The 14,603-nt window shown below is 40.4% G+C and overlaps 1 protein-coding gene across 1 annotated transcript in view; it reads left to right on the forward strand.

Moving 5' to 3' along the window:
- ptenb (phosphatase and tensin homolog B) overlaps positions 1 to 10,359 on the forward strand; it is a 109,024-nt gene extending 98,665 nt beyond the window's left edge. The window contains exons 8-9 of the mRNA XM_055647261.1: positions 4,615 to 4,830; positions 6,697 to 10,359. Of these exons, the coding sequence (XP_055503236.1) occupies positions 4,615 to 4,830; positions 6,697 to 6,885 (405 nt within the window). The 3' untranslated portion in view covers positions 6,886 to 10,359. The remainder of the gene's footprint in view (positions 1 to 4,614; positions 4,831 to 6,696) is intronic.
- The last annotated feature ends 4,244 nt before the right edge of the window (positions 10,360 to 14,603 follow it).

Below are 14,603 nucleotides of genomic sequence, written 5' to 3' on the forward strand. Positions count from 1 at the left end.
ATCCACCTTTAACTTTGCCGAAGATAGACACAAAAAGCTGGAGTAATTCAGCGCGTCAGACAGCATCTCTAGAGAAAAAGAATAGGTGACGTTTCGGATTGAGTCCCTTCTTCAGTCCATCTCCAGAGATGCTGTCTGACCCGCTGAGCTTTTTGTGTCTATCTTCGGTTTAAACCAGCATCTGCAGTTCTTTCCTACACTTTAAATTTATCAATGATACCAACGTTGTTGTATGTAGAACAGATAATGCCAAGTCAGAATACTGGAAGGAGATACATAACATAGTTCAGTGATACCAGAATAACAATCTTGCCCTGAACATTCAGAAGACCCAAGAAGGTCATTTTGACTACAGATAGGATATACTGAGGGAACTGCCCCAATCCTCATCGGCCGAATGGCAGTGACAAGGATCAATAGCTTCATGTTTTTTGGGCGTTCACATCTCTGACCTGCTCTGGGCCCAGCACATTGTTGCATTCACTAAGAAAGCTCGCCAATGCCTCTCTTCTCAGAAGTTTAAGAAGATCTTCTTTAGTCAAAGGGTGGTGAATCTGTGGAAATCTTTGCCACAGAAGGCTGTGGAGGCCATCAGTGGATATTTTTAAGGCAAAGATAGATTTTTGATTACTAGTCACTTGACCTTATGAGATTCAGCATGTCACCGAATATGCAGGATTCATTGCCACAGACAACTGTGGAAGCCAAGTCAATGGATATTTTTAAGGCGGAGATTGACAGATTCTTGATCAGTAAGTGTATCATGGGTTATGGGAGAAGGCAGCAGAATGGAGAGGAGATGGAAAGATAGATCAGCCATGATTGTGTAGCGGAGTATTGTGTAGCGGAGTAGAGGCCTAATTTTGCTCCTAGAATTTATGAATACTCTTGAACTTCTACAAGTATACGGTAGAGAGAATACTGACTGGTTGCCACAAAACCTGGTTCGTAACTCGAGCGCTCAGCCAAGAGGAAATCGATAGAAAGTGGTGTAATTGCCAAGTCCATTCTAACCTCCCCAACATAGAGATCTACAGGAAGTGCTGCTTTAAAAAAGTAGCAAATATCATCAAAGGCTATTTGCACCACTCTATGCAAGGTTCTCTTCCTGTTGCTGCCATTGGGAAGAAGTGCAGGAGCATGGGAACTGTTAATCTCTCGTTCAAGAACAGCTTCTCCCCATCAACCACAAAGTTACTAAATCACCCTGCACAACCCTAACCACAATCCAAACTTGGCAGGGAACCACTGCAGACATTGCACAACTTTGGTTGCACTATGTGCTTTCCTGGTCTAATTTACAATGAATTCAGTTATTCAAAGTATATTTATTGTTGTTATGTTGCATTTAATGTGTCTGTAAAACAGCGCTGTAAGAATTTCATTGTTCCGGTTCATGGCAATTAAACACTTTAGATCAAAAGCACAAATTTATTGAAATCTTGCTACAATGAAAATGGCTGAGAAGGCCATAATTAGTTGGTACATTTTAAAGAAGTTTACTTTCGCTTTGTGTAATGAAATTGCAGTCCATATTTATGCCATTTAACCATGTGAAAGTAGTTTCAGTATGAAAGGTCTTTTTTTGGCATAAGACATTGCAGGTATTTTCAACAATCTGCAGGTAACATAGAAAATAGGTGCAGGAGTAGGCCATTCGGCCCTACGAGCCTGCACCGCCATTTAATATGATCATGGCTGATCATCCAACTCAGTATCCTGTACCTGCCTTCTCTCCATACCCCCTTATCCCTTTAGCCACAAGGGCCACATCTAACTCCCTCTTAAACATAGCCAATGAACTGGCCTCAACTACCTTCTGTGGCCGAGTTCCAGAGATTCACCACTCTCTGTGTGAAGAAAGTTTTTCTCATCGCGGTCCTAAAGGATTTCCCCCTTATCCTTAAGCTGTGACCCCTTGTCCTGGACTTCCCCAACATCGGGAACAATCTTCCTGCATCCAGCCTGTCCAACCCCTTAAGAATTTTGTAAGTTTCTATAAGATCCCCCCTTAATCTCTTAAATTCTAACGAGTACAATCCGAGTCTATCCAGTCTTTCTTCATATGAAAGTCCTGACATCCCAGGAATCAGTCTGGTGAACCTTCTCTGCACTCCCTCTTTGGCAATAATGTCCTTCCTCAGATTTGGAGACCAAAACTGTACGCAATACTCCAGGTGTGGTCTCACCAAGACCCTGTACAACTGCAGTAGAACCTCCCTGCTCCTATACTCAAATCCTTTTAGCTGTTTTACCAGCCATTAGCTGTTCCTCCAGCACTGGTGTTTGAGAGAGTTTACCCCTAGCTATTATCTACCTGCACTTGTGTACTTTGTGTGGCAGCAGTGTCAATTAAATGTGAGGTGTAATGGCAATTTCTTAACTTTCCAATGTCCAACTTTGATAGCCATTACTACTCGGGGATGTAGAAGAGATATAGCTTGCGCACTCGCAGATTGTAAAAACTAATCTTCCAGTCGTTGTTACTTGATTAATTAATCTTTTATTGGAGTGATTCATATCAAGTATTTCTTATTCCAATACAAATTGTATCTTTTCAATCTTACTAACTGTTTCATCCATGTCGTTTGAGAGTAGTAGTAAAACAACTCTCGTCTCAACCATCCCTCGAGGCTAAACTAAATCCTAATCTTTGGTTACGCCAGCCTCCTCAGATGTAGACACACCCTACTACGTATTAAATCCCACCCACAAACATACAAAAAAGATAAAACTAGCTATAGTATACTAACTTAAGCATAAATGGCTCCTACATGAGGTGTTCACTCTTGAGTAGAATCTTTTCTCCACTACTCTCAATGTCACATTCTCATGCTCGTGTGTATTTAGTTGGCAGTGCTACTTCCAAGGATCTAGTTTTTCTTCTCCAAGGATCTCCTCCAAGGATCTAGGTTCTCGTCCCCCAACCTAGATCCATGAGGGCACGAGCACATTTTGGCTGAAATCGGTAAGCTTGGCAAAAGGAAAAAAAGGAAAATGTAGTCAGGAAGTGGGAACATATTTGGATAGTTTCCTTATTTCACCCATGCTCATAAACCCCAAATTCACTAGTTAAAGTGCTGGAGAAGATGGTTGCATCGCCTCTTCTCTTGATTTTTCTCTCCTTTAGGACATGCAGAACAAAAGCCAATCTTCTACCAGGTCTGTATGAGCACCTTGTATTTATAAGTTATTAGACCAAGTGGGACCCGTTGGGTCCCGTTCCCCCAACGCAATATTCCCCCAGTAGCACTTGCCTAACTGCGCAGGTGTGGCTGGCAAGTGGTGGTGCGACTGTGACGTTTTTAAAGTTTAAAATGGCAATAACATAAAATGTAAGATCAATGTGACTGCATCTCACTCTCCCTCTTCAGTACCCTATTCCCCTCCTCCATTATTCTCCCTCTCCCCACCCTCCACAAACCCTCCTCTGCTTCCTCCCCTCACCCCCTCCCTCCCCTCCTCCATTACCTTGCCATCCCACTTCCTACCTCTATCCTCCTCCATTCCCCCTTTCCACAACACTCCCTCCCCCTCCTCTTCACCCTCCCTCTTTCCCCCCTCCTCCCCTCCCCCTCTCCCTCCCTCCCTCTCGCCCCTACTTCCCCCCCCCCCCCTCCTTTCCCCTAGCCTCGGTCACTCCCTCCCTCCATAACCCATCTACCCTCCTCTCCCTCTATCCCTCTGCTCCCCCACTCCTCATCTCCCCCCTATCTCACCCCCCCCCCCCCCCACAATGACAATCGCAATGGTTTTAAAATTGAATTCTCAATGAAAATGTTAATGAAAACGGAAGAATTTGATTAAAACGAAGTTTAAAAAAAATTAAAAAATTAAAAAAACAATTTCTGTAAATGAGATTTGGGATCCCATTATGAAGTCATTGTAACGCGGATGATAGGCAGGGCAAATGGAAAAGTGTTAAAGTGGTTTTTGTAAAGTAAAATGTCAATAACTTGTAAAATATAACATCAATCCGAACGAAACTTGTCTCTTTTACATCCCAGGACAATGGTGAGTAAGGTGGGCCAGAAATTGTAGCACTATCGTGTACCGTTTTGGCGGAGTTTTGAAAAGTCACGCACTCACACGTATAAAACAGAGAGTTTTAGTAATATAGATTTATTGCAATTTAAAAAATATATAAACAATTTAGAAACTTGCTAGTTTGTCAGATTTTAATTGTAGTATTCCTAATGGCCATATGCATTTCCCTTTGGTCTCTTTCCCAGTATAATTAGACAGATATTCAGACATCGAAAAGAGGGTAAGACTGGGTAAATTATAATGAATTAATCTTCATTTTCCTCATCTCCAGAAGCTGAAAATACTGTTGAAAACGTCATTTAATACTTTCCTAAAATGTGCTCTACAATAGATGCTTGCAGCTTATGCCGGAAAAGTTCTAAATTACTGGATACTCTCATGTTGTAACTTCAAACGTGGCTTTGCTCTCAAACCCTGGCTTCCAACTATCCAGAGGATTTGGTAGTTTGCCGAGCTGTTTCTCTATCAGCAAAGGTTTATTTTTTAATGTGAATATTGGTATCGAATTAGGGTCCCACATGCCAATTATTTCTTGCAACTGACACCAAAAATATTTTCTTTCTTCAGGATAAAATGTTCCATTTCTGGATAAATACATTCTTCATCCCACAACCAAATGAGAACTTAGATAAAGTAGAAAATGGCAGCATCGTTTCAGACAAGGATGACGGTGGTTGGCGTACAGATAATGACAAGGAATATCTGGCCCTCACATTGACTAAAAATGAACTTGACAAGGCAAATAAAGACAAGGCCAACAGATACTTCTCACCAAATTTCAAGGTTGGTGTTTCTCCTTGATATAAAATGAACAAGATGTGCTGTTGAATTGTACTTGTTGCATTTTCCCAGTTGGTGCGAAATGTATTTTGTACTTAATCTTCAAAACTTGAACCCTGTTTTGTTTAGTGCCTTGATTGATGAATTAATTGATTCATCAAAATCCTGTTTTATTTTAAATCTGCAGAGCCATGTTGGATGTTGGTAAATAGATATAATAGGTACTGATGTAAAACAAATTGACAATCAAATCGCTCAAACTATGTTTTAGCCTGCCTTGATTCAGCTGCGGGCATCCCAGGAGGATCCCAGTTTTTCAGCAGCAAGTTCCTTGAATAGAATCCTTGGAGGCTCATTGTGACTTTGAAAAATTAAATACATTTTCCTGACACTTTACCTAGATTTGAAGTTGCAAGTTCATTGAACTGAAGGGTAGAATTTTATCCTCGTTAGCTTTCATAATGTCCTGCTTGCAAAATGTTATTGCAAGGAATCTAGCAAGGACAGGTTTCTCCAACCAAGTATATTGGAGCACAAAGGAAGCCCAAAAACCTATATATTGATCCTCTCTTCTGCCCCCATTCATTACTCTCTTCCTTTGCCTATTGCATTAAAATTATTGCCAGTTTTGGTATTCCAATTATTCTGAGTTTAAGTTTATCAAACGCACTGAGAGCATGTGCAAAACTCTGCAATTCAGTAAAATTATAGGAGCAGCCAGCACTGCAAGCATTACTCCAAATGCGGCCTAAGCAAAGACCTATTCAGACTGAAGAAGGGTCCCAGCCCGAATCGTCACCTATCCATTTTCACCAGAGACGCTGCATGACTCGCTGAGTTACTCCAGCATTTTGTATCTTTCCTTGGTAAACCAGTATCTGCAGTTACAAGTTCCTGTTTCTACTAATGCAATGGGTTACAACATTTAATAAGGATTGACTACTGTCAGTTATAGAATGTATATAATATTGCATAAGGCATTTAATAAAGTAATTCAAACAGAGTAATTTTTAGAAAAATTAAGGCACATGGTTTCGAGCACATGTATCAGCAGTTTTAAAGTTGGAACACCTTGAAATTTTTTAAGGTAAATGAATGTTCGTTCCCTTAATTGGTGTCTCATGGATAAACTTCTGACACGTGTAGATATAGATAATTTGGATGCAAGTATGTGGAGCACAATCTAGACATTTTGATGACACAACAATAGTAATCTTGTCAAAATCTTGGAAAGGTCTAAAATGCTTCCAGAAGAAAGTTTAGCAGAATGTAGGAGATTGGTCTGTGTTGTGTGACTTAAAACACTTTGAGGAAATAAAAAAACAAAAGACTGCAGATGTTAAAATAAAACATAAAAGCCTTGTAAACACCTCGGCAGATCAGTCAATATCTGGATAGAAAAGCAGTTAATGCTTAAAGTCGAAGATCAAGAGATGTTTCTTAATGGTTTTGCTTTACACAGAGGCTGTCTGATGCCACCCCTCCCCCAATGTCTCCAAATGTTATTTTTAAAGCAGAGTATTTGAGCATACAAACCAGCAAGACCAACTACTTCAACTTGTGTAATATTGCCTGACTCCAGCTTATTCATTTGCTGCTGAAATATCATTTGGTTTACTGCTACATCACTTCTTAGTAAATCACAAGAGTCACGGCTTGGACTCAAATGCATTGCTTGCGTTTAAATGATAATTACGTATAATTCTCTCTGCTGGCAGAAAAGTCTTCTCTGAGCTTCTGGTCCCTCCTTGCAATAATTATTCCGGTGTGTCTAGACCCTCCCTTTTGAATTTCTGAATTTTAAAAACTCATTAAAAGTAAAAATGTATGTCATGTAACTAATGGGTGATTATTTTTTTAATATCACAGGTGAAGCTGTTATTCACAAAAACGGTAGAGGAACGACAACAACATCCCATGAGCAACAGTTCAACAACAGTAACGCCAGATGTTAGTGATAATGAACCAGAGGACTATAGATACTCGGACACCACTGACTCTGATCCAGAGAATGAACCTTTTGATGAAGATCAGCATACACAGATAACAAAAGTCTGAAATATTTTTATGGGAAAATTAAAACTGCAAGAAAAAGGAAACACACTTGAATAAACTGAAAGCAAGTACCTTTTTTAATGGCAATAGGACAATGTGTCAAGTAAAATGCTACACCAGTTATAGGAACAATGATCTTTTCCTGACCAATGTTGTTTAGCCCCATACACATACATCCACGAGGTTTTGACACTGTTGTCCAATGAAAAATGATTGCGTAGTTATATATCTATATACATTTTTTGTGTGAAATGACGCACAAAAGCGCAATCAGGATAAAAGAGGCACTTTCCCGTTTAATTCCAGTTTTATAAAAAGTGGAGACAGATCTGGTGTGTACGTAGGAAATCTTTTCCTTTTATGTTATGTTGCCAACAGTAGGTGCTCATTTACCTGTACAAAGGTTTAAGCCCTGCCCCCTTTAAATCTATATAACAGTAGATCAGTCTGTTATCAGCCAGGAGGATCTTTGAGAAGGTTTGCATAAAATGCATGTTTTTTGGTGGGGAAAAGGGATTTGAGAGAATGCACAGAAAGGAAGGAAAAAAAAAATCCATAGTCTGGTTCCAGTACCACCGGCGGCCTTTTGCACCTTTTTGCGAGCCGTTTGGCCCGGCAGGTTGTGCAATTGGCCGGTACTGCTGCTTGCTTTTTGTGCTTTCAAAGCACACTGGTGCTAGAAGAGGCAGCTGGATTGAGAAAAAAAAAATCTTTCTGGGAGGAGGCTTGAACCCTGGACAAAAAGACCCAAAATCTGCTGGTCCACAGATGGTCAGATTGTGGAGTCTGTGTAGGGCAAATTTTCAAGCTTTTTCCTTCCTTTCCTAAGGGATGTTGCAAGATGGTGTCCCTTGGTAAAAAAAAAAGGCTCAATTTTATAAATGTGGCAGCATGCCAGCTCAAAATATGACAGTTAATGTAAAAAGGAGAATTTTACGATGATTTAATAAGTTAGCTAGAATTATTTTAATTGGTGCTGCTCCACATGTCCTTTGTAACCAAGGCCAGTGCTTGAAGTTGATCACTCTTTTGTTAGTACTGTTTTGGACTATAAGTCAGTATCTATATAACTTATCTTCATTATGTTTGTGTAGTTCTAGCTGTTTTATTTCTATTGGCAAGATGCCTTCTTTCTCCACATCTCATATTGGCATTTGATACTTGGTAAGGGCGAATTTTGGATTGGGAGTATGCAGCATGTTTAGGTGGCATGTGTCAGGGACATAAATGTGTGTTGTATGGAAGTAAACAGAAGTCACAGCCAATGTTTCAACAGGGTAAACTGATTTTAGCAAGGTCGTAGTATGCACAGAATTTTAACATGAAAATTAAGAGGTTTTGTATTCATATTCTAGGAAGCTGTTTGTACCTTCCTCATCTGTAACAGCATGAAATGAAGTCTCTTGTGTTCTGTTGGTTTATGTGTTAAGCCAGTAGTTGTCGTCATTTCCTGTGTTTGTCAGAAAATAGAACTGCATACTCCCACGGGGCCTAACCAAATGAAGTGACGTAGCCATGGTGAAAGTCTGTGAGAAATCTTTCATATTCTCTTGTAAGGGACAGAATCAAGGCTGTGTTTTAGCTATGGAAACCTGTATTTTACTGGAGGGTTAACGCATTAAATTGTACCTATTATTTTCATTACTTCAGCACGAGATTTATTCTGCTTGGCCATTTGGTGATGGACAACTACAATTACAAAATTGCGTCTGGCTTGGGCTGGAAGTAACTTCCCAAAAAAACATTTAGTGTTGGTTAGTGTCTAGATGTTTCAGTTCTGGTGTCTGTTCTTGCTATAAACCACAAATCTTTTTTAAAAATCTTTCTTTGTAGTGGTGCTTTAAAACTGTCTAAAGGCTAATGTGAAGAGCATGAGTTGTGCAGTGAAAGAGAGATGGACAAATGTAGCTCAAGAGGGAAGGAATGCAGGTTTATAGATCAAATTACAAGCTTCTGTTGACAGTTTTCTTTTATTGATGGAACTTTCCTTTTAACTTTTTTTATTGATTTCCCCCACCCCACCCCCCTTCAAAATCCGTTCATTTCTGTTGCTAAATAACTGAACATTTGAGACATGCCACTTTTGAAGAGTTTCCTTATGTATATCATCTTTCATAAAGACGTTTACCACTAAATCTTATTTTTATATTGATAATAAAAAGGAAATTTTGACAACCAGGAGCAGGCAATAAACGCCCGTTTGTAAAAGGTGCACACGAAACAAGTGAAGGAAAACTTTCCTGCCTTACATGCCTTGGAAATACTTAGCTTGGCTTCAGGCAAAGTATTTATACAGCTTTATTTTCCCTTCAACATTAGGGGGCAAAGTGGCAGCCCTTTCATCTTCAAAACACTGACAATTAGATTCAGTGTCACTTGGAACGCTAAGGAGCTGGGGGTAAGAGCAGCTAATATTGTACTGGGCTTTTGCACTGTAAGAGTTTTTTTTTTTCATTTTCTGTTGAAAATCGAGGGTGTATTGGGGTCCATAAACAACTTTTCCAAACCTTCCAAAGGTTTGCATGCTGAAGCTGGAATAGGTGGCAATAGTATGTTTTCATATTCTTGTATTGATACCATCCTTGTAGAGTCAGACATACGTTACTTTGACTGAAAGTTGTCCAGTCTCTTTTTTTTATTTATGACAGTATTCATAACTGGTCTGGTAAAGACTTTCTGTAGATTATCTCTCTTGAGTTTCCAGACTATATGCTTAATAAAAAACAAATTCTTTGGATGTGCAGCAGCTTAATGTCTGAAATTGTTTGTTGACAGCATCACTGTAAAGGAATTTATTTTGGCCATCTTTAGTCATCTGTAGCCCCACTGAATTATATTTGCCACGGTAAAAACACAAAGGGCAGTTGCATGGGTAGCTTCAGGGGTCGTGCGCTGTGGCACAAGTTATGGACCGAGTGGATTTCACAGGCAACATCAAATATCCAAGTTTCAGCTTTAAACCATTCATAAGGTGCCAGTGTTGAGAGTCCATTTCATTAGTAATACCAGATTTGTGCAATATGTTTAACAAAGCCTGTGGTTGCCACGAAGTGCCTCTTGTTTACTTAAAATACTGTTCAAAAATTTGTCATCATGCATGCAGATGGAGAAAGGTGGAACTGTGCACTATAAAGGGGCTTCACTGCAGTGTAGGACAATGCTGCCTGCTGCTCTACCTGTTCAGATTTGGATTTTGTTTCATATAAAAGATGTATACAGAAATATATTTTCAGCCTGTAAAACAGCCTTTTCCATTTCAGCCTGTTAAAGATACTATTGTGCTGTGCAGCTATTTGCTCTCTGTGTAATGCCATGCACTGAGAATACACAAAAAGTAAACCAACAAATGTAAATTGTACAGGTTATCGATGCTCATAAAATCCAATGTCCATTTGTTATTGTATGTGTTGTTTGTTAACAACCCTTTATCTTACTGTTATAAACTCCACTTAAAACCAATTAAAGATTAAAGACTCATTCTTGTCATTGTGCAATAGTTATAGTATTTAACCTTAACCATTCTGTCTTCATTTTCTTTTCATTTGCTTAAGTAATGTACCATTTGTATAGGGGAAAGAATGTAAAAGATCACCTCCAGTTTTTGAAGCAGGGTTCCGACCCGAACCGTCGCCTATTCGTGCCCACCAGAAATGATGGGTGACCTGCTAAGTAACTGGAGCACTTTGTATTTGTATTATTTTTTTTTTTAAACTAGCATCTGCAATTCCTTATGTCTCCAATTTTTAAGACTGGTGCCATGTCTTCTGTGAGATGTGAGGAAACTGTTGGCACAAATACTTCAGTGATAGTCAAAGGGCTGAAAGAACTCGGCAAGTCAGGCAGCATCTGAAGAGAGAACGGACAGGTGATGTTTCGGGTTGGTACCCTTCATCAGTCTGAAGAAGGGTCTTGGCCCGAAACGTCGGCTGTCCATTCTCTCCTAAGATGCCGCCTGTCCCATTGAGTTCCTCCAGCACCCTGTGTCCTGCCCAGGATTCCAGCATCTGCAGTTCCTTTTGTCTCTACTTCAATAATATGACGGATGCAAGTAAAAATGCTACTGTCCTATTTCCACCTATTTAATGTTTTATCTTCGCCTTTCATGTCCGATCCACTCTGTTCCATTTTACATTTTTCCTATGCTCTAGTAAAACATGACTGTTTATCCACCAGCAAGGAAATGTTTTGCTCTTGAATAATTCCAGGCATTTTAGAATTATTTTCCTCCCCAGAGGTTATTTACTGTACTCATTGTTTATTAATACAAAAAGGGGCTTTCTGTTACTCCACAACCAATCTCATCTATGCCAATTTGAATTTTGTATTGTTTTTAACTTGGTACGTTCAAGTTCGTCCTGGACTAAAACTTTGAGCTTGCCTTATCTCGTCTATCTAATACTTCCATATTTGAATGTTTCTCCAGATTGCTGTTCTTCAGAGCTGAAACATCTAGGTGTTTTGGCTCTTTCCGGTAGCTCTTTGGTTCTCACACTTGACACCAGCGTCATTTCCAGAATTTGAAGCTGGACCCAAGCTCAAAACAATAATTGAGTTGGATTTTGACCACAGCATTGTAAAGTCTCAGCAAGTCATCCTCTGTCTGAAGAAGGGTCTCGACCCAAAACATCACCTGTTCCTATTACTTTTCTCCAGAGATGCTGCCTAACCCGCGGAGTTACTCCAGCATGTGTGACTAACATCCTCTGACTTGATCTGTTTCAACTAATATAGGGAATGTGAATGAACCATTTTCAGACTGGCATGCTGTAATTAGTTGTGTACAACAAGGATCAGTGTTGGAGCTTCCATTGACTCCCTTTATACCTCAGGCTGCGTTGGCAAGCCCAGGAGCATAATCAAGGTCGAGTCGTACCCTGGCCACTCCCTCTTCTCCCCTCTCCCATCAGGCAGAAGTGTGAAATCGCACACCTCCAGATTCAGGGACAGTTTCTTCCCAGCTGTTATCAGGCAACTGAATCACCCTACCACAACCAGAGAGCAGTGCCGAACTACTATCTACCTCATTGGTGAGCCTCGGACTATCCTTGATCGGACTTTGCTGGCTTTACCTTGCACTAAATGTCATTCCCTTATGTATCTATACACTGTAAATGACTTGATTGTAATCATGTATTGTCTTTCTGCTGACTGGTTGGCATGCAACCAAAGCTTTTCACTGTTACACCTGACAATAAACTAAACTGAAACGGGTAGCGTTGCGGGTCGGGGGGGGGGCTTCTTCAGAACCGACTCTGAAGTGTCCCGACCCAAAGTGTTGCCTGTTGATTCCCCTCTCAGATGCTTAGCGACCTAGATGAAGGAACACCATTGTTAGTCAAATTTGCTGATCATGCAAAGAAAGGCGGGAAAGTTAAGTTGTGTGAAGACTACAAAATCTGCAAAGAAATATATAATATGTAAGGTGAGTGAACTCAAAATTGTTAATGGAAAAAGTGAGGTTTGAAACTATCCCCTTGAGTCGGGGAAATGTAACAACGCAGCATATTTAAATGGCAAGACCACAAAATGATACTCCATGAGTGCATCCAGTTATGTGTATAGTACAGGCCTCAAGAGACTGAGCTTTAGGGAGAGGCTGAGCAGGCTAGGACTCTATTGCTTGGAGCGCAGTAGGATGAGGAATGTTCTTATAGAAGTGTACAAAATCATGAGAGGAATAGATCATGTAAATATGGTCTTTTGTCCAGAGTAGGTGAATCGAGAACCAGAGGACATAGGTGTAAGCTGAGGGGGGGGGAAGATTTATTGGGAACCCGAGGGGTAACTTTTTTTTATGCAAAGAGTGGTAGATATATGGAATGAGGTAGTTGAGGCAGGGACTATTGCAATGTTTAAGAAATAGACGGGTGCATGGATAGGATAGGTATAGAGGGCCTAATGCAGGCAAATGGGATGAGCTTAATTGGGGCATCTTGGCAAGTTAGGCCGAATGGCCTGTTTACATGCTGTATGACTCCGACTCTACTGGAAGTAATTTAAAGAGCAATATAACGTTAGCCTTGATTGCCTGAAGAATGCCCAATAGAAATAGACAACATCTTGTGTACAAAGAGCTGGCGAAACCACAATTGAAAGATGGTTTTGGTTCTTCTAAGGAAATGCCGCTGGATTGAGGCGGAGTTATTTCCAAGCCAGCGTTGTGGGTGCCGAGGTGGCGATGAGGTCAAGGTTGGAAATGCAGACTCTTCCATGGGTGGGGCAGGTTGTGGTCAATGGGGTGGTCGGGAACATCATTTGTGATGTGGAGCGATGATTCTGTCAGCCTCATAGGCTCAAAGTGTTCTGGTATGTGTTTTTGAGGTTCTTGGTATCATCCAGAATGCCCACTCCACTTTGAGTGACTGTGGGGGCCGACATTCTCGGCAGATGAAGTGGATGTGGCAACTTCTCAAGATGGTTCTATGCACATTCTTGAATCTTTCCATCTGGTGGCCTCAGGGTGGCATCTAATTCACGGGGCTGGAATGCAATGGTCTGCCCAATGTAACTGAGTACAACTAGTGCCTCTGTACTGGGTATATTGGTGCAATAGACAATGCTAACATTGGTTCCCTTGTATTTGCAGTCAATTTGTGGAAAGGACACTAACTTCGCAAGCCCTTTTGTTTCGGTACTGCTATTCATTCTTTTTGTATCTATAACCATATAACAATTACAGCACGGAAACAGGCCATCTCGGCCCTACAAGTCCGTGCCGAACAACTTTTTTTCCCTTAGTCCCACCTGCCTGCACTCATACCATAACCCTCCATTCCCTTCTCATCCATATGCCTATCCAATTTATTTTTAAATGATACCAACGAACCTGCCTCCACCACTTCCACTGGATTATAGATCTACTATAGATCCAACTTCTACTTATAGATCCAACTTCATCTTTCCACAAAATAAATCCCTTCCGACTAGAAATGGGCTGAAAAGACTTAAAATGAAAGTCCGGGTGGTCTGATATCCTCGCTCATTCCAAAGACGTGTGGGTTTGCAGGTTAATTGGCTTCTGTAAATTGTCCCTAGTGTGTAGAATAGAACTCGTGTGCCTTTGGTCGGTGTGGGCCGAAAGGCCTGTTTCCATGCTGTATCTCTAAACTAAAACTAAACTAAACCTATCCATGTTCTCCAGAGATGCTGCCTGACCCATTTCTAGTCGGGAAGGGATTTTTTTGTGGAAAGATGGTTAGATCTATAAGTAGATATAAAAAGAATGAATAGTACTGAAGTACTGAAACAAAAGGGCTTGCGAAGATGGATATTTTTCCTTGGTTTTGTGATGGTGGAGGGGGTGGTTGAATCTAGAATCAGTGGATGTAGTTCAGAATAAGGGATTGCTCATTTAAGAAGGTAAGGTCATGATGAAGAATTTGGACGTAAGTATGGAATTCTCTTAACCCGGAAAGCGTGCAGGTTATTGACTATATTAAAGACTGAGATGGACATATTTGTACAGAAAATTGGCCAACAGTTATGGAACGAAGGGATGAAGTAGAATGAAGGCCAAGGTCAAGTTAACCTTGATCATTTTCAATACTGGGTCCACATGGGCTATTCCTGCGCTAAAAATGTCCTTCAGGGTTCAAGTTGTTGCATTTACTACAACTTCAATCTATAAATATCTTAAATGTTGAGTCCAACAACACTGTCCACCGTTTTGCAGCTTTAGCCTTGGATTGTAATTCAAAATCCATATGTGGTCTGGTTTTATT

This window comes from Leucoraja erinacea, chromosome 15 (genome assembly GCF_028641065.1).
Source record: "Leucoraja erinacea ecotype New England chromosome 15, Leri_hhj_1, whole genome shotgun sequence".
In the NCBI taxonomy this organism is placed as follows: domain Eukaryota; kingdom Metazoa; phylum Chordata; class Chondrichthyes; order Rajiformes; family Rajidae; genus Leucoraja; species Leucoraja erinaceus.